This window comes from Mustela nivalis, assembly GCF_964662115.1.
Source record: "Mustela nivalis genome assembly, chromosome: 17".
Classification (NCBI taxonomy): domain Eukaryota; kingdom Metazoa; phylum Chordata; class Mammalia; order Carnivora; family Mustelidae; genus Mustela; species Mustela nivalis.
Genome location: NC_139036.1, coordinates 3,679,308 through 3,698,337, shown reverse-complemented (window position 1 = coordinate 3,698,337; position 19,030 = coordinate 3,679,308). Strand labels below are relative to the sequence as shown.

Here is a 19,030-nt window from a genome sequence, read left to right as displayed (position 1 = left end):
GGTTCGTTTCCGGGAGGCATTGGCGAAGCGTCCTAGCTGACCCAAGGCACAAGTTCTACAATATTTCGTGGACACCGGGTGACGACAACCCTTAAGAATTTCCATTCAAGGGGCGCCTGGGTAGCTCAGTGGGTTAAAGCCTTTGCCTTCAGCTCAGGTCATGATCCTGAGGTCCTGGGATCGATCCCTGCATCAGGCTCTCTGCTCATCGGGGAGCCTGCTTCCTCCTCTCTCTGTCTCTGCCTGCCTCTCTGCCTACTTGTGATTTCTATCTGTCAAATAAATAAATTTTTTAAAAATTTCCATTCAAATTAAAAAGGCACAAATCATCTTAATAGAAGACTGAGTTCTACACATTCAGAGAAAGAAAAAGGCAAAATACCGTACAGTATTATAGAGAGATGAGACGATTCGTACCTGGAAGACCTTCCTTGCCTTCCATGTGTGGAGTCCCCACCATCCAGGGCACGGTCCTCTGCTCTGTGAGCCCTCACATTTTCTGCGGCCAGTCTGAGTCCTTTCTAGAGGGAAACCTTTCCTGACCTACAAGACTTGGTCAGCTTATCACATTCTGTGTTCTCATAACAAACATGACAGCCTCTTCCACACACTGTTCACATCCATTTATTTGTGTGATGGCCGTCCCCATTAGAATAGAGCCTGTATAATAAGGCTGGGAATCTGTCTGTTCTGTTCATTACTGTGTTCGCAGCTCCTAAAATTGTACCTGGCAGGGGTACCTGGATGGCTCAGTTGGTTAAGCGACTGCGTTTGGCTCCCGTCTTGATCCCAGAGTCCTGGGATAGTGTCCCACCTCGGGATCCTTGCTCAGAGGGGAGTCTGTGTCCCCCCCCCCCCCATGCTGGCGATCTCTCTCTCGCTGTGTGTCTCTCTGTCGAATAAATAAATAACATCTTTTAAAAAAAAAGTGTCTCTCGAGAACTGATTTGAATACAATTGATCAGATCGTACCTTAATGGCAAGTCACATTTCTTTCCCACCTTCTGGGATTACACCCACTCCCCAAGATTAAAATTCAGACATTCGGGTAGAACTCTCCAGAAACCCTGCTGTAGACTTTCCATGGCTTTGGAGGCTGTCCTGTGATTCAGCTCATTGTTTTCTCATTTCTTTCTCAGAGGGTCATCATTCGGAGGGCACCAATGTTCTGCTGAGAAAGAAGTTTGCCAGATGAGTTTATATCTACTCTGGGAGACTTTGTAAACCTTCTATTTCCAAGTAATTTTAAATCTACAGGAGGGTCACAACAGTTGTATGAGGAACACTTTAAGGAACACTGGGGAAGTCTTGAATGGGAGCCCATGGTGTGGGGGAGGCTGCTTGTATAGGTTTAAGAACCAATTGTATGCATCTCTCCCTTTTAAAAAAAAAAAAGATTTAATATATTTATTTTACAGAGAGAAAGAGAGCACGTGCACAAGCAGGCAGGGCAGGAGGCGGAGGGAGAGGGAGAAGCAGCACCCTGCTGAGTAGAGAGCCCAACTTGGGGCTCAATCCCAGGACCCCGGAAGACAGACGCTGAACCAGCTGAGCCACCTAAGTGCCCCGTGCATAGCTCTTCCTGACTAATATCTCTTCCTAACTACATGTTCAATACTGTCTTGCTGGTAGTTTGAAATTGGCCATGTTGCAAGTATTTCCAACCACAGAAACTGGCAGGTGCTGTGTGCTGACCCAGGGGTCCCTCTGTCCAGAGCTGGTTGTTAACGACTCCACAGCACAGCAGTGACGGATAGGGAAGGTGGTTCTGATGTACACAGAGTAGTGTTAGGTCAAGATAGACCAGGATATAGAGAGATGGGTTGAAGGAGTGAGGGACGAGAGATAAGGAGCTCACGAAGCTGTCATGTGGTTCAGGGTTTGGTCTAGGAGTTCCCTCAGAAAGCAGCGTTTTAGTAACTGGACCTTAAAGCATGGGTGAAATCTGGGGGAGGGGGGAGGCAGAAATAAGAGTCAAGAGGATTCCTGGGGTGCCTGGGTGGCTCAGGTGGTTAAGCATCTCATCTGCCTTCAGCTCAGGTCAGAGGAGCCATAAGGTAAACCGTGGGCTCTGGGTGATCACGACATGTCAATGTCAAGGTAGATCCATCAGCTGCAACAAATGTCCCACTCTGGTGGAGGATGTTGATAGAGGCTGGAGCTGTGCGTGAGTGGGGACAGGAGGTGTACGGGAAACATCGAGGTCCCTGCTCCATTCGGCTGCGCATCCAAAACTGTTCTGAAAAATCAACTTCTTCTATAGGGGAGGGGGAGAATGGAGCTGGGCTGGGGGCAAGAGACCAGTGGAAATCCTCAACCAGGTAAGCAAGAATGAAGACCTAAATCAAGACCCTGGAGGTGAGGTCGGGAGGAGGAGTGGAGCGCCAGAGACGTCTTGGAGAGCTAATTGATAGAATTTAGTGGTTAACTGAATGAAGAAGGTGAGATCAAGATGTAGGTCAACGGTGCCTTCAGTCGATGTGTCTGGGGACAGACCATATCGACACAGTCATTCCTGCAGGGAAATGCAGGGATTGGGAAATACTGTTACAATTCTGGGATCCTAGAGTGCCTGGCGGCAGGGGTGGGGGGGGGGCTCAGTCGTTAAGTGTCTGCTTTCAGTCATGATCACGGGGTCCTGGGATTGAGTCCTGCCTCAGGCTTCCTGCTTAGCAGGGAGTCTGCTTTTCTCTCTCTCTCTCTCTCTCTCTCTCTCTCCACTGCTCCCCCTGCTCATATGCACGCTCTCTCCCTCTCAAATAAATAAAATCTTAAGAAAAAAAGATTCTGGGATCCCGAGGTTCTCGGAAGCCAGCTCTGATGGGATGTGCATGTTAGTCTCAAGCCAAGTTGAGCTTGGGAAAGTGGGCAGGGCTGGGGATGAGGACAAACCCTCTGTTTTCAGTGGGACTTGTCCCTCACAGAAAGGGAAGGAGCTCCAGGTGTGTCAGGAGAATGATGCAAAGGATTATGTCAAATTTTATTATGGAAAACAGAACTCTTTTGTTAAAACATTTTGGAAATAAGAAACAGATAAGCCATAAACCCAATGCCCGGAGGCGACTGCTATTAACGTTTTACCACATTTTCCTACAAACTTTTTGCTGTGCCTTTTAAAAGATACATCTGAGATCACCGTGAGCAGATTCCCTGTTGCAGGAGAGGGTAAATTAAGTCAATGAACAGAAGTAATCCCCGGACAGAAAGAAAACAGGAGAGGGTAGGGGTGGGGTCCCCTGGGGGTATAAATATATCACAATGAGAATTTATTCCTGTCAGCAGATCTGGGCAAGGACTATTGAATTCTTCTGTCTACCCTCAAGGGCTTGCATAAAAGTCAAACACTCCAAATGAACCTTGAGAATGGGTGAATGGGAAACCCTTTGGGCCAGGGACTCTCACAGCCTCCAGCTGCTGCAGTCACAGCCAGCTGCTGCAGTCACAGCCAGCTGCTGCGGTCCCAGCCGAAACTCTGAACAGACTTACTCACCCCTTCTTGCGATGAACATCTACTGAGTCTGCTAGGGATATCAGCTACTTGAGACACGGTGGCATCCATACTTCCCGGCATGGGCCCTTTCCGCACAGCAGGGAGGGGGACACTATCAGATAATCAACAAACATACAGCCTGGCCCTGGGTGCTGAGTACCTAGTGTCCAGCCCTGGTGAGTGATGGGTTAGTGAATGGGAGCTGGTGTGAGAGTAGGAGGAGCTCTGGGAAGATGCCTGGGGGATCTTTGTGACAACACCTGGACTCCTTGGAGGCTAAGAAAAAGAAGGTGGAGGGAGGGCCGGAGAATGAGGTAGGTTTGGTTCTGGGCCTAGAGCAAAAGCCCTACATAAAAGTCCTGGCCTTGCTGAGTCTGGTGCTCAAGAACGGAGTCAGCAAGGTTTGTAGAAACCAGACCAAGAATGTAGGGTCTGGGGCTGGGGACAGAACATAGACCCTGGCTGCAGAGAAAGGAAGCTCAAGGAACCAGAGGCAAATGACTGCAGAGTTTTCCCAGTTCTCATTCATTCTTTCTCTGGGTGGCAGCGGAAGTCTTGCTCCGTGCTGGGCCCTGTGGACAGGCCAGGGAATTCAAAGGGGCCAGGTGACAGCAGAGCAGAGAGATACGGCCCCGTGCAGGGACAGCGGTGGCTCAGTGAGTGCCAGGACAGGGCCCAACACAGCCGGGCAGCCTGGCAGTTCTCTGGCCGCGGGAGACCTCAGAGCAGAGGGCCCTGCAGAAGCTCGGACCCTCCATAGGACGAGGGAGGGTCCAGGAATACTGTGTACGGGGCATGAAGAAATGTCAGCCAGTGCCAACCCTTTGGAGCTGGTCCAGACCCAGGAAAAGAGCATCTCAGATGGAAGAGAGGAAGTAAGGAGAAGACGGCGTCTGTAAAGGGCAGACAGGGCCTCTGGTCCGGCATCTCCAGTCCCCGGGCCACTCACCGGTGCTCGATCCCAATCCTAACCCCATTCCAGTAGACCCTGCCATGGCCAGGGCAGGGGTCTGGCTTGGCCTCCTGGTCTTGCCCAGGCCGCCTTAGATGGCATCGTCTGTGCTTCGTCCCCTCCAGACTCACCCCTCCCTCCCCAGCTCTAGACCACGTGGCCCTCTACCTCTACCTGGGTCTCCACCCCCCCAGCGCCCACCACGGGGCTGGGGCATGTGCCCGGCTCTGGATGTTCGCAGAAGGAGCAGATGGGGTGGGTGGGGAGAGGGTGCCAAGTAGGAGAAACGTCCCGAAGCCCGGAGGGAATCCAGAAGGAAGGGGGTGGTAAGCAGCTCAGAGATGAGCGGGATCCCCCAAATCCTAAACTTTCCAAAGGGGAAAACAGCCGCAAAGGTGGGACTTTGACAAGAAAGAAGGTTGCCCTGTTTGGGCCCAAGCCTCCTACCCGTTTGGAGGGGAGGGGAGGTCCCTCCTACCCCCTTCTCCGGAGGAAGAGGACATCCCCCAGGTCGCCCTTCTGCACAGGTGAGCCGGCCCGGCCGTCTCAGGGGCTACCTTGGTGGCTCTGACTGAGCTGTGATCTCAGAGTTTGACCTGAAGGCCCCAAAGGCCAGTCCGCCCAGAAAAACATCTCTCCACCCTCACTGCCTCCTGGAGCCTGCCTGGGAAGCCTTGTTCCACCCCTGGTGTCAGGGCTGTGGGGCCATCCGATGCCACCGAGGAACCCAGGAAAGGGATTTGGACAATCACTCAGGGGCCAACTCAGCTCAGGACAAGTTTCCCCCTGGATTCGTGGCCTCCCCACCCCCTGTTGGTCTCCAGAGCCCCTGCGGGCCTCCAGCACTTGCAAAACCCTGTCAGGCCTTTCCCAGGCCTGAGTCCCTCACTGCCTGACTTTGGCCCCATCACTCAGCCTCTCTGGTTCTGCTTCCCGAACTGGGAGAATAGAGAGAGTTACTCCCTGCTTCCTAGAGCCCTCACCCCACCCTCTGGGGCACGGGCGCTGGCTTTGTCCCCAGAGGCAGACACATCTCCAGCCCCCAGCGTGAGCTCTCCTCGCCCATGTTTCAAGCAAGACCCACGCCAAGCACCCGACGAGATCCCTCATCTAGGGTTTGTCAGAAAAAGAAGGGGCATTACCACCCGCCCAGCCCCAGACCCCTCGGCCCCGTCCAGCCCACCACCAAGCCCCGCAGATGTGATTTCCGAAGCATATTCCAAAGCAGTCCGTTTTCTCCATCCCCACTGCCCCCACCCGAATCCGTGCTGCCTGCCTTGGGTTTCTCTCCCGCAGGACCGCCCAGGGAGGTGTTACTAGCAGATGGAGCTGGGGAAGTTGTGTGGGGGGGAGGGAGGGGTGTAGGAGAATCTCTACATTCTCCACTCAGTGTTGCTGTGAACCCAAGTGCTTTGATAAGTCAAGTTTGTATGACTGGGCGCCCAGTTCACCTGGTCAGTGGAGCATGTGATGGGTGATCTCGGGCCCAGGAGTTTGGGCCCCACATTGGATGTCAAGATTATGCAGAAATCTAATCCTTAAAAAATGAAGCTTCTTTAAAATGAATAAATGGTCGGGGCGCCTGGGTGGCTCATTGGGTTAAGCCTCTGGCCTTTGGCTCAGGTCGTGATCTCAGGGTCCTGGGGTCGAGTCCCATATCAGGCTCTCTGCTCAGTGCGGAGCCTGCTTCCTCCACTCTGCCTGCCTCTCTGCCCACTTGTGATCTATCACATAAATAAATAAAACCTTAAAAAAATGAATAAATGGAACAGGTCATCGGATTCACGCCTCCTTTTAAAACTCTCAGAGCATCCCTGTCGCTACCGGAACAAAATCCAGACTCCACGGCATTGGTTCCTTGGGCTTTGCCTTCCCCACCGTCCTCCAGGTTCATTGAACTTTTTTTCTCCCATAGGCTCAAGGCTTTTCTGCCTCAGGCCCTTTGCACCAGCTACTTCAAGCAGCTACTTCAAGTGCCTCTTTTCCTCCTTCAGGTCAAAGCATAAACTGTGACATCCCTCCGAGCCCTGTCTTCCTGAGTACTAGTGGGAGGGGCAGAGGGAGAGGCAGGGGCAGAGGCAGAGGGAGAAGGAGAGGGAGAGGGATTCCCCAACCGACTCTGTGCTGAACACAGAGCCTGACTAGGAGCTTGATCTCAAGACCCTGAGATTAGGATCTGAGCTGAAAACTGGGAGTCCGATGCTAAACCAATTCTGCCATCCAGGCACCCCAACCTGAAATATTCTTATTCTTTTTTAAGATTTATTTATTTGAGAAAGAGAGAGAGCACACAAGCAAGGCAAGCAGCAGAGGGGTCAGCAGACTCCCCGCTGAGCAGGGAGCCCGATTTGGGGCTTGACCCCGGGACCCTGAGATCACGACCTGAACTGAAGGCAGACGCTTCACTGATTGAGCCCCCCAGGTGCCCCTGGAATATTCTTATAAGACTTGCAGAGGTGCCAACAGGGACTGTGGTCGTCATCACAGCTCCAGGTGCCCTCGTCTTTGTCCCTCCATGGCCAGAGGAAGGTTCCAGCAAATGTCAGGGAAACTACTTCAAAGGGGGATTCCCTGCACCTGGAGGGCAGGTGGGGCATGATGGAGGCTGAGCTTTCAAGAGATGGTTGTGCAGCAACAGCGTCTTCTAGAACTCTCCATGAGGACAAAAATGTCCCATGTCTGTGTTCGAACCTCAACCACAATCCACGGCTGGGTTTTGTATTTCATTTTAATTGAACTTCAGTAGCTAGTGGCTGCTCTACCAGGCAATTTGGACCAGGGTCCGAAGACCCGTCGAGAGGGAGTGCTTGGGGGCTGGATGGGCAGGGCCTTGGCAGCCAGGACAAGAGACAGGGCCGGCCGGATCTCAGGTCTTTAGAGCTAATTCAGTCTTGAGTCTTTGACTTTTACCTACCAGTGTTTCCTGGGAAGTCACAGAAACATTTCAAGCAGAACAGAGTTTTTCATTCATTCAATCCTAAATTTGCTTAATTGGTTCATCTTGTTTGTTGATCTCTCACCCCATTTCTATCCCTTCCCTCGTACAGGCAATTGTGCTATTGTATATCTTTCCATCTTTATGGATTCTGACGAGCTTGGAATGCTGGGTGTGCTGGGTGTGCTGGGAGGCAGGAGGGACTCAGGACGAACACTCAGGGCAGGCAGTGATTTGTTGTCTGTGGGACGGGGTCTCCTAAGTGAGCGAGACTGTGGTACATCTCTTTCGGTTTCCTATTCTTTTTCTCTAAGTGCTGTGTGGCCATAGAGCATCGAACCTGTCAGTTATTTCTTTGAGAGAGACAGAGGATGAGCCAGCAGGGAGGGGACGAGGCAGAGGGGGGAGCAGGCACCCACTGAGCAGGGAGCCCGATGCGGGGCTCCATCCTGAGATGCTGAGATTGTGACCTGAGCTGAAGCCAGATGGTTCATGGGCTGAGCCAGCCACATGGACACCTTCCACTGTCCTCAGCACACCCCCAGGCAGGACACTGCCTCTAACTGCCCACCTCCCCATTCCCATGACCGGCTCCTTGCAAGCCTTTTATAAAAGAGCCTCTCTGGGTCATGTGCCCAGTGGATGGACCACAGGCCATAGGGAATGAGCTGGGCGTGGCGCCTGGTGGCACAGTCCGTGAGGTGTCTGACTCTGGGTTTCAGCCAGATCCTGTCCTCAGGGTCATGAGATCGAGCCCTGTGCCGGGCTCTGCGCTGGGTGCAGAGTCTACTTGAGATTCCCTCTCCCTCTGCGTCTGCCTCTCCCATCCGTGCTCACTTGCTCGCTCTCTCTCTCAAATAAATAGATTAATCCTTGAAGGTGCCTAAGTATTGGGAGGGAAAAAAACTGCATTTCAGAAAATGTTTCTGTCTGTCTTCATTACTTCATTTACAAACCTTCACTGGTCCCCTGCTAGAGCTTGGGTACAGTTTTCAGCACTGAGACAGATAAGATTTCAAGCTCGTACATCATAAACAAGAAAATAAGGGAGCCCGGGGGCTCAGTCATTAGGTGTCTCCCTTCAGCTCAGGTCATGATGCCAGGGTTCTGGGATCGAGCCCTGCGTCAGGCTCCCTGCTCTGTGGGAAGCCTGCTTCTCCCTCTCCCACTTCCCCTACTTGTGTTCCCTCTCTAGCTGTCTCTTTTTTTGTCAAATAAATAAAACAAAATCTTTTCTAAAAAGCAACAACAAAAAAAACCAAGAAAATATGAATAGGGAAATAGCAGGTACGGGTGATTACTACAGAAGAAATCAAGCAGGACGGTAGGACAGGGTGTCTGGTAGGCTACTTGGTGGGTGAAATCCTGGGGTACCTCTTGCAAAATGGACTGGAAGGGGGCAGTCCCAAGAGGGGAGGGCAAGTCGGCAGGAGCTGCTGAAGGTGTGGACTGAGTGGGGACGGTGGGACCCATATCTCTGGGTCTGGATATAGTGGAGCCCTTTATCAGGACAGGGGACCCTGGGGATTTGCGGCTGGCAGCTGGCCATCCCAGGTCTGGAGCTCAGGTGGCCCAGGATGGAGGCACAGACTGGGCAGTCATCTGGGTTTGAGCTGGCTCTGGGTTCTGGGGCTGCCGTATTGAAGAACCACAAGCTTGGTGTTTAAAAAGAGAAATTTGGGACGCCTGGGTGGCTCAGTTGGTTAAGCAGCTGCCTTCGGCTCGGGTCATGATCCCGGAGTCCTGGGATCGAGTCCCGCATCGGGCTCCTTGCTCGGCGGGGAGCCTGCTTCTCCCTCTGCCTCTGCCTGCCATTCTGTCTGCCTGTGTTCGCTCTCTCCCCCTCTCTCTCTCTGGTAAATAAATAAAATCTTTAAAAAAAAATAAAAAATAAAAAGAGAAATTTCTGGGCACCTGGGTGGCTCAGTTGGTTAAGTGACTGCCTTCCGCTCAGGTCATGATGCCAGGGTTCTGGGATCGAGCCCTGCGTCAGGCTCCCTGCTCTGTGGGAAGCCTGCTTCTCCCTCTGCCTGCCACTCTCCCCTGCTTGTGCTTGCTCTCTCTCTCTCTCTCTCTCTCTCTCTGTGTGTGTGTGTGTCAAGTAAATAAAATCTTAAATTTTTTAAATTTAAGAGACAGAAATTTGTGCTTACGGTTCTATAGGAGGGAAGTCTGAAATCCAGATGTCGGCAAGGCTGTCCTCTCTCCGAAGAAGCCACTTCCGTCTTCCAGCTGCTGATGGCCCCAGGTGCTCCTTGCAGCTTGTGGCACCGGGGCGTCGGCTCGTCCTCATGGTGCACCCTCCCTCCGCGGCTGCCTCTACATGGAAGTTTCCAGTCACGCTGGGTGAGGGGCCACCCTAGTGACACCCCCTGAACTTGATCACGCCTGCCGACCCTATTTCCAAACACGGTCGCAATTCACAGGTGTGGGGATTAAGACTGCAACGTAGGTTCCTAAGGGGACACAAAAGAAAGGTCATAGCATCAGAGCAAGAGAAGAACTGGGGGCTCTGACCTTTAGGAAGGCTGGTGAGCCCGTTGAGAAATCTGAGAATGAAATGGTCTCCAGGTGCACCTGCCCCATAGACCGAGGTAGAGAAACAAGGGCAAAAAGGTGTCTGTTGAACTAGGTGGGATGGCAGGTGTCAATGTCTTTCCCGGATGCCAGGTCAAGGGAAGAAGCAGAGCCCGGGTAATGCAGACAGGTTTTCAAGAAATTTGGTTTGGAAGGAAAAGTGTGACATATGGAAAGAACTAGAAAGGATGGAAAAGTATGGTCATAGCACAGCAGAAGGAAGCTGGCGACTCAGAAGTTATGCCCTGCCTTTGAAGCCCCACTGGCTTGTTCTGCGGCTGTGTGGTCTTGGGCTGGTTGCTTAACCCCACTAAGCCTGTTTCCTTATCTGGAGAATGGGGATATGGATGGCACTCCCTTCCCAAGATTGTCATAAAGAATTAACAATTGAGGGTATCTAAAATCCTTAGCTCGGGGTGTGGTGCACAGGAAATACTGAATCAATACTAACTCATATTACGAACAGAACAAGACAAGGAGGAGGTTTCCAGAAGGAGGAGGTAAGCAAAGTCAGGGGCAGAGGAAAGGTCAAGGATCTGGCAGTGCTTGCTGAGCGTGGAAGAGGGGACTGGGAGCAGAGGCACTTGAGGTTGTAGGTCTGGAGCAGCTGAGAAAAGTGAGAGGAGGTGCGGGCCCCGAGAAGTTGTGTGTGTTGGGGCAGGGAGTCGCTGGGAGCATCTGGGACGAGGGGCACAGCCAGCACCAGCTTCTCGATCATTCATTCAGTGTCTTGGTTTGATACCAGCATCTTCTCCTCATTCATTCAGTGTCTTGGTTTGATACCAGCATCTTCACCTCCACCGTGCTACACCGGGGCGGCTGAAGGAAACTTCTCCAGGTGAGAGGTGGACACCGCAGAATGACTGTTTGTGGGTACGTGGTCATGTCAGCAAGGAGCAGCGGGTGGAGGGGGAGGAAAAAGGGGGCTTATATGCAGGTTCTTCGGGTTTCGGGTTCCTGGGGGCAACTGGCTGGAGAGAGCCGGCTGGGTCTGCTGGGAGGCGGGAGGGGCTCAGGGATGGACACGCAGGCTGCAGAGGTGACAGGTGGTCGCCAAAACCGATTAGGAAGGGCTTGGGGACCGTTGCTGAAGACATCTCGGGGAGGGCAGGGAGAAACCAGATTTGGTAGGGAGGGAAGGAAATACAAGGAAGCAGAGGCCATGAAGACTGCTTCGCCTGGTGTTTCTTTGATGGGGCTGCGAAGGGTGAGCACAGCTAAGGAGATGGGTGTGGGGGTGGGGGGAGTTGCTTTCATTTTGATAACACAGTGAACAAGACAAGGCAAGATGTTGAACTTGAGGTAGACAGAAGTGAATGGAGAGAGAGTGGCAGAGGAGGAAGGCTTTGGGCTATAATGTCTGGAGTCCTTCCTAGCTCTGGTTGGTAAACATACTTAAATCACCGGAAGAAATCGCACGGGGAAACCCTTCAACAGAACAGGGAAATTAACTGCTTATCTCTGTTGCATCTGCTAATTCCTGTCTGCAGAGATAAAAAGTGTCAGTGTTTATGAACAAGAGTTCTTAACTGCCCTCACTCGGGGAACCCCTAACACTTTCTTAACCTTACCGCAGGCAGGGCTCCCCCTTCCTCCGAGCTTCCCCTCCTCTCATAGTGCAGCGAACCAGCCCACACCAGAACTCCCTAGGCACCTTCCCTGCGCTCCCTCTGCTCCCGGGGCCACCCTGTGCGGTCTCTTGCTTCCCTTGCCCCAGCCCTGGCCCTCCTGCTTCTGCATTCTTCCAGGCAGGGGCTGAACACAGGTACCTCGGTCCTAAACAGCCCGTGGGAGGGCGGTCATTTCTGCATCCTTCCCGGCCTTGCCTCGTGATTCTCACTTTCCCCCCCTTTTCTGTCTGCGTTGAGACAGAACCGTCGCCTCGGGAAGGGCCGCAGGGTGGGGCGGACCGGGGAGCAGGTGCCCGGGACTGCGAGGAAGCCGGCGCCTCCGGGAGCGGCCGGCAGAGGGCGCGCCGGCACCGGGATTGGCCGCGGCTGGAGCGCGGACCCGGGGACAGGGGACGTGCACGTGGGGCCCGCCGCGCCTGCCGGCACGAGGCCCGCCCGGGAGCAACGTCCCGGCTAAAAATACGCTGCGCCCAGGTCGCGAGGTGGGGCGGCCCCGGAGGGAGCGACTTCTGGAGCCGGACCAGGCCGGGAGCGACACTGCAGCTGGCGGCGAGCGCCAGGGCCCCCTTGAAACCCGGGCGGGCGTCGCGCGGGGACCCCCGTCTTTTCACATGCGGGGCGGGGACCGCGCAGCTTTCAAGAAGCAGCGAGCGGCGCTGCCGGCTCCAGCACTCCGAGTTCTTGCGCCGTGCGGTTCACGGCCAGCTGGCCGGACCGGGGCCGAGACAGGCGCGCCCGGGGAAGCATGAGGGTGTGCCCGTGAGGTCGCGCCGAAGGTCCCCGACGCGCGCAGGTGGAGGAGCCCGCGCGAAGGCCTCGAGGCCGCAGGGAAAGGAAGAAGGCGGACGGAGCGGCCCGGGAGCTGGTTGGGCGGCCGCGGCGCGCGGGACCCCAAATCGGCGGGGAATTTGCGGGTGCCCAGGGGCGGCTTGCGGGAACCGGCTCCCTCGGGCGAGGTCGCACAGCAGTGGCCAGGGTGAGAGCCGCACGGAAACGGAGCGCCGCGGTCTGCTCTGCGGCTTCTACCACGACAGCGAGACTGAGCGCGACTGCGAGCGGAAAGTCGTCGCTCTATGGCGCGGGCAGGCACCGGCCCCGGGCGTGCGGGGCGTCCCCCGGGGACGGGCGGAGTGCAGACACCCGCTGTCTCGAGGGCGGAGGGGAGCGGTGCCGCCCCCAGCCCGTGCGGAGGCTGCCGGCGCCGGGCCCAGCCCCCCACCCGGGTCGTCAGGGGCAACCCCGGAGCAGCGCCCCCCGCCCCGCCCTGCGCGCAGAGGCCAGGTGGCCGTTGGGGCGCGACGAGCCCGTTTGATTTCCCGCGGCCGGTGGAGAGGGGCGGAGGGGGAGGGGAAAGGGGCCGACGGCCAATCGGCTGGGCTGGCGGCGGTCATGTGACGGGTGCGGGGTGGGACCCAGGTGTACTTACGGGGCTGCGAGCCCGGGCCTCGGCCGCCGCGCGAAGTCCGGGAGGCGTGGCCGGGGTGCGGGCCGGGGGAGCGCTGCTCCTCTCCGATTGGCCTGTGGCCGGGAGGCGGGGCCTGCGCGCGCCGCGGCTGCGGGCTGCGATTGGCCTCGGCCCGGGGCCCGCTGCCGGCGTGCGGGCGAGGCTCGGGGCGCGAGGACCGAGCGGGGCGGCGGGTTCGCGAGCCGGGGGGAGGGGCCGGGGCGGTGGCGGCGGCGGAGGAGGTGGCGGCGGCGGGGGCCGGTACCGGACCCGGCGGGATGAGTGAGGCGGAGGCGGCAGCGGTGGCGACAGCGGCCCCCGCGGCGACGGTGCCCGCGACGGCGGCAGGGGTGGTAGCGGTGGTGGTACCGGTGCCCGCGGGGGAGCCACAGAAAGCAGGCGGCGGGGCGGGCGGCGGCGGAGTCGGAGCCGCCTCGGGCCCCGCCACCGGGACCCCCTCGGCGCCGGGTCCCCGCACCCCTGGCAACCCGACGACGGCAGCGTCGGGGACCCCCGCGCCCCCGGCCCGGAGTCAGGCGGACAAGCCGGTGCTGGGTGAGGGGCGGGCGCGTGCCAGAGCCGCTCTGCGGGGTCGACGGGCTGGGGGAGGGGCATTGCGGAGCCCACGCGCGGTCCCCAGAGCCCAAGGCCGGCCTGGCCCGGCGGCTCCAAGGACTCGCTGGGCTGAGGGCAGCTGAGCTGAGTGAGTCCCGCTGGCGCCAAATCCCGCTGTGCCTTCCCCGCTGGTGGGGGCGTGGTGGGCGGGTCCCGCTGGGGCCCCTTGGCCGGACCCTGGGCCTAGTCCTAGCCGAATTTCAGCCAGGGAAGCAGGTGTTCTGGGAGCCCTTTCACTGGGAGGGCCCGACTTGGTGGGCCCTGCAGGTACCTGGTTCTGGGTGCGGGGCGTGGATTTGTAGCCCACGAGGAGCCTGACTTCCAGTTGGAAGGGTCTTGGGAGCCCGGGCCCCGCTGTGTGGGCACGTCCATTTCGTGGATGTGGGATCAGAAAGCAAGCCTTGGAGCTCCTGAGAGAAACCGGTGGCTTGAAGTTACCCGTAATCGGTAAAGGGGAGGCAGGATTTGCGGAATCTCCAAACTGAGCCCAGCTCGTCTCTTCCTTCCTGTCCCGCTGCATCTCTGCCTGCCAGCAATCCAAGTCCTGGGCACTGTGAAATGGTTCAACGTCCGGAATGGCTACGGATTCATCAACAGGTATCTGAGAAACGCGGGAAGGGGGAGAAAGGGGCGTTTTTCTGAACCGGCCGGTGGGACTGGACACCCTCCCGACTCCTCTCTCCCGGCTGCTGAGGCACATGGTTGCCGAGTCCAGCTGACGCTGATTGAAAGTCTTTAAGCCACGGTGCAGACGTGGGTGAGATGAAGGCGCCTGCGCACCTCCAAGGGCAGTGGAGAGTTAATGACTTAGGAACCTAGCAAACCTGGCTCTGCGCTGCCGGCTGGCTCGCGTCTGGCTCACCTTGCGGTTTAGTTTGCTTCACCTTTGGGGCAGAATATACCTGCTGTCTTCGCCTCGGGGCTCCAGGCTGGAATTCTCACTCATTTCCTGTTTCGGGCGCTGGAGGAGCCCTCCCCTGACTCATGTCCCATAGAGGGCTGCTGGCTCATCTGCATCCCCCCACCTGACCCTGACCGGGCTGAGGCTGGGGAGGGCCTTGCAGGCGGCTGGCTGGGGAAGGAAGCCAGCCTCGGTACAGGCTGCTGCTTTCCTTCATTTGGGCATCTCTAACCCTCCCGTCTGGGGGAGGGGCTACAGTGGCAGATTCTGAGCTGAGCCAGGTCTCCCCCAGTGGGCCCTTCCCTAGCCTGGGCACCCTGCCCAGCCCAGCCCTCCCAGGAGGCCCTAGTTCCCTCTTAGCAGGCTGACCTTTGTGCAGATCCAAGTGCCTTAAAGCCAGCACATTTGATCTAGGGAAGGATTCCTCTCTAATTCTGGAAACCGAGGGCTCCTGGGAAGTTCTGGAGAAAAATCTCTCCATTCCCCTCTGCCCCACCATGGGGTGCTAGGATAAGCTGGGGTATTAGGCAAGTCGTGATCGAGAATGGTCAAAAACACTCTTCTTTCCCACCCTTGGTCCTCGGTATTTTGGGGTGGCGGTGGCTAATCTGGGGTTCACCCCTGGGCTGAGGGCGAGAATAAAGTATCGGGGATGTTTAGAGCAGTCCCTGGGAACACTGTCCTTTTTTCAGACTCGTTCTGCACCTCGACCCCCCACCCCCATCCACACTTTCTCCCTCCTTCTAGACTGTGGAAGGGAAGACCTGGAGAGGAATTTTCCAGCTGTGATAGGGGCTGGGGCGGGGGTGTTGGCCTGAGGTAGTTGCTCGGCACTGCCAGGTTCTAAGGTGCCCCTGGGGCAGAGAAGTGAGTCCTCCACAGGTAAAGAGCTGGCCCAGCGTCTTCAAGGTGACTTTGCCTCCCCCTCCACCCTTAGGAAGTTCAGGGTTTTCACTGAGGTTTTTGCTATCCTTCCCTTCATACCAACTCCTGGCTCTTATCACTCCCTGGGCCCGTCTACCCTCCCCCCTCTCAGGGAGCCCAGGGTGGTGGGCGAGGGTGGGCCTGCTCCTTTGGGGTCTGGCCACCTGGGGAGGCCTCCCTGAGGCCCCTTCCAACAACCCCTCCCGTTCTGCAGGAATGACACCAAGGAGGATGTCTTTGTTCACCAGGTAAGAGCTGGGGGGGCGGGGAGTGGGGAAGAACGCACCCCCTCCCGGAAGGCCTTTGCCATCATCTGCCTGCTTTCCCCTCGAAACAGCATGCCCGCCAGGAAGTGGTCCCCTCCTCCCCCTCACCTCAGGTGCCTGTATTAACCGCCATTGGCCCCACGTGTGTCACGCGGTCTGCGTGAGAAATGTGCTTGTTGCCCTCTGGCTGTGGCATGCTCACTCCCCACGTTGGGACCTGTTACTCAAGAATGAACCCTAGGCCGTGTTCTGAGGGAAAGGACACAGGCTGGAGCTACTTGCGGTGGTTCTCAAAGTGTGGTCCCCAAGGCAGCAGCATCATGGGCCCTGGGAACCCTCGCCCAACCCAGGGCTGCTGCAGCGGTCAAGCTTGGGGGAGGGGCCACCACCCGTCTGAAGGGGTCTCCAGGTGATGCTGGTGCGGCCACAGCTTGAGAACCACCTCTCTGGGGGCAGGAGCTCTCGGGTAAGAAGCACAGGGCACTTTGCCTGCTCTGCAACTTAGGACGGTGTCTGCCTCTGGTTATGCTTTGAGTTCCTGCTTCTGGCCTCCCTTTGGGAAATCCCTGAAGGCTGAAGGGAGGGGGGAGCGTGTCCCAGGGACAGTGCTGAGGGAGCGGGCGCTGGGAGGCGTCTGGTTTGCCTCTGGTTTGCGGCTTCTCCCCCACTGAACTTGGCCTGCCTCCGCGCTCCGCCCTCCGGCCCAGCTGCACCCGTGATGGATGGTGAACAGAAGGAAATGGGGTGGCGGACCCAGCAGGGGTGAGGGAGACTCCGGGCCTGCTGCCCTCACCTTTCTCATGGCCTTTCCTCTGCCAGACGGCCATTAAAAGGAACAACCCCAGGAAGTTCCTACGCAGCGTTGGAGACGGGGAGACCGTGGAGTTCGATGTCGTGGAGGGAGAGAAGGTTCGGGCTGGGGCGACCCTCCCAAGGGCCCCCTTCCTCGGGCCAGTTAGCCCAGGCTGTGGAGTGGAGTGGGACAGTGCTGTCCCCAGGATGGCTGGGGCCTTCGCCAGACGTCCTAGAGCCCTTCATGACTTCCAGGCTTCTTTGTCACACACCAAGCACTTCTAGTGGCTTCTACAGGAGTCTGGAGCCTGCCCTCTTCCTCCCCAACCCCAGACTGCAGGGTCCAATAGCAGCTACCTGGGAAGGGCGAGTTAGAGAGGGGCCCTTCCTTGAAGCGTCCACAGGCAGACCCAGGCCATTGGAGGAGGGCAGGAAACCGCAGCCTGGGGGTGCTGCAGGGCAGATGGGGGGGTTTACCTGGGAGGAGGGGAAGTGGGTTTGGGGGCATTGGGTGTGCAGCTGGGGTGAGCTTTGCGGTGCTCCCCGCCTCTCCCCCAGGGTGCCGAAGCTGCCAATGTGACTGGGCCCGGGGGCGTGCCCGTGAAGGGCAGCCGCTACGCCCCCAATCGGCGCAGGTTCCGCAGGTTCATCCCCCGGCCTCGCCCGGCCGCCCCCCCACCCATGGTGGCAGAGGCTCCGTCTGGTGGGGCGGAACCGGGCAGTGAAGGCGAACGAGTTGAGGACTCAGGGCAGAGGCCCAGGCGGCGGCGCCCACCTCCCTTCTTCTACCGACGGCGCTTTGTGCGAGGCCCTCGGCCCCCCAGCCAGCAGCAGCCTATAGAGGTGGGGGTCCCGGGCATGTGGAGGCTGTCCACCCCGGGGGAGGGGTGGACACAGACCTCTGGGTCTCCAGGGACCGGTCCCGATGCTTGGGGCCCTGGATGCTGTCGCCCCTCCCCCACTCCCCCGGGCCTTTGCGTGCTCCTAGGGCACCGACGGGGTAGAGTCCAAAGAGACAGCCCCATTGGAGGGGGACCAGCAAGGAGATGATCGTGTGCCCCCTCCCAGATTCCGGCCTCGGTACCGCAGGTAAGACTCCCTTTCCCAGGCTGTCTTCCCCTTGCCGTCGGGCATTGGTGGGTGTGGGGGGTGGCGAGCGAGGCTAAGAGGAGCCTGAGGCTGGCAGCAAGGGGCCAGGGCAGCTGAGAGATGGCTGCTTAGGTGCCCGGGGTGGGGGAGGGGGAGGGGGAAGCCGGCTGGTTCCCCTCTTCTGGGGGAGCCCTGGGAGGGAGGGAGACGGAACCCACTGGCTCTCTCTGCCTGCTCCAGGGTCTCCTACTTGTCTCCCCAGGCCTTTCCGCCCCAGGCCACCCCAGCAGCCTACCACAGAAGGTGGGGATGGAGAGACCAAGCCCAACCAAGGCCCCACTGATGGTTCCCGGCCTGAGCCCCAGCGCCCACGAAACCGCCCCTATTTCCAGCGGCGGCGGCAGCAGCCCCCCGGATCCAGGCAGCCTACAGCCCCGGAGGTGAGGACCTGGGCTGCTTGGTGGGGGGCAAAGGGGGTAAGAGAAACAGCCCCAGCCCTTTTCCCTTCCCTTCTCTGCCCCGGCAAAAACCCCCACACACACCAGGGAGCCCAGACTGCTGGTGCTGGGTCCTCTACCTTCAGGCAGGTGTCCCCCCAGACCCCCCTCTCACTCTGCTTGGAGCCCCAGCCCCCCTGCTTGTGGGAGGAATGGGAAGAACAAACGTGGAAGAAGGTTCAAGTTGGGGGCTCTCAAGAGTAAGAGGGTCTCAAATGACCAGCCTGTTCTCTCCAGACCTCAGCCCCCATCAACAGTGGGGACCCCCCACCTACCATACTGGAGTGACTCCAACACGAAGGACCCCCAGAGCTACCATCTGGTGAGCGGCTGCACCTGGGGGGCAGGCCCGGAGATGGGACGCTGGGCCTGAGGAGGAGTCCCCGGTCACAACTTGTCGCTGTCTCTCTCTCATGCAGGTTATCTGCCAGTTTTTCCAACCGTCCTGTACCCCACCCAGCACCCCCTGCCCCCTTCCCAGAATCCATGACATCAAAACACCAGCTTTCCCCTTTTCCTTGAGACTCAGGAGGGCTGAAGCAACAGCCTTTTGCTTTTTCTCTGTCCCTACCAAGGGCTGAAGGAAGGGAGCCATCCTACTGTTAAGAGGCACCACGTCCCTCCCCTAAATCAGGCTGTGAAGGAACCAGCCAGCTTCTACCTCCTCCTGGTTGCTTTTCTCTCCCACCCCAGTTTATTTTTGGTCTCTCCTCTAGCCCCTACCTCTGAAGCCATTTAATGAACTGTCATGTGCCACCCGAGCCTCCAGTAAAAACAAAACCAGGCTTTCCCCGTGGTCTTGGTGTCTGCCTCTTTTCTGTGGACTCGCCGGTACCTCCCTGCCAATGGGGGCGGCAGAGGGTGGGGGGTTGGCCAGGCGGGCGTGAGCCCTCCTCCCTGGTGCAGGTCTGAGGGTG

General features: G+C 57.7%; 1 protein-coding gene and 1 long non-coding RNA gene across 3 annotated transcripts; one reads left to right on the top strand and one right to left on the bottom strand.

Annotated features, from left to right (window-relative positions):
* Nucleotides 1–921: 921 nt before the first annotated feature.
* On the bottom strand, nt 922–11,916 carry LOC309851969. The gene is made up of 3 exons (XR_014305017.1): nt 11,724–11,916; nt 9,531–9,833; nt 922–1,168 (listed from the first exon to the last, which is right to left on the bottom strand). It is a non-coding gene; the product is annotated as an uncharacterized lncRNA (long non-coding RNA).
* YBX2 (Y-box binding protein 2) lies at nt 10,544–18,910 on the top strand. 2 transcript variants are annotated; one of them, XM_082707947.1, is made up of 10 exons: nt 10,544–10,599; nt 10,741–10,823; nt 14,178–14,241; nt 15,684–15,717; nt 16,555–16,644; nt 17,086–17,370; nt 17,516–17,616; nt 17,879–18,056; nt 18,351–18,435; nt 18,533–18,910. In XM_082707947.1, the coding sequence occupies exons 2-9, from the start codon at nt 10,814–10,816 to the stop codon at nt 18,399–18,401; spliced, it is 813 nt and encodes a 270-aa protein (XP_082564073.1). In that variant the 5' UTR covers nt 10,544–10,599; nt 10,741–10,813; the 3' UTR covers nt 18,402–18,435; nt 18,533–18,910. The 2 variants fall into 2 exon arrangements, with proteins under 2 accessions (XP_082564073.1, XP_082564072.1); XM_082707946.1 differs by lacking the exons at nt 10,544–10,599; nt 10,741–10,823 and adding an exon at nt 13,224–13,584.
* The last annotated feature ends 120 nt before the right edge of the window (nt 18,911–19,030 follow it).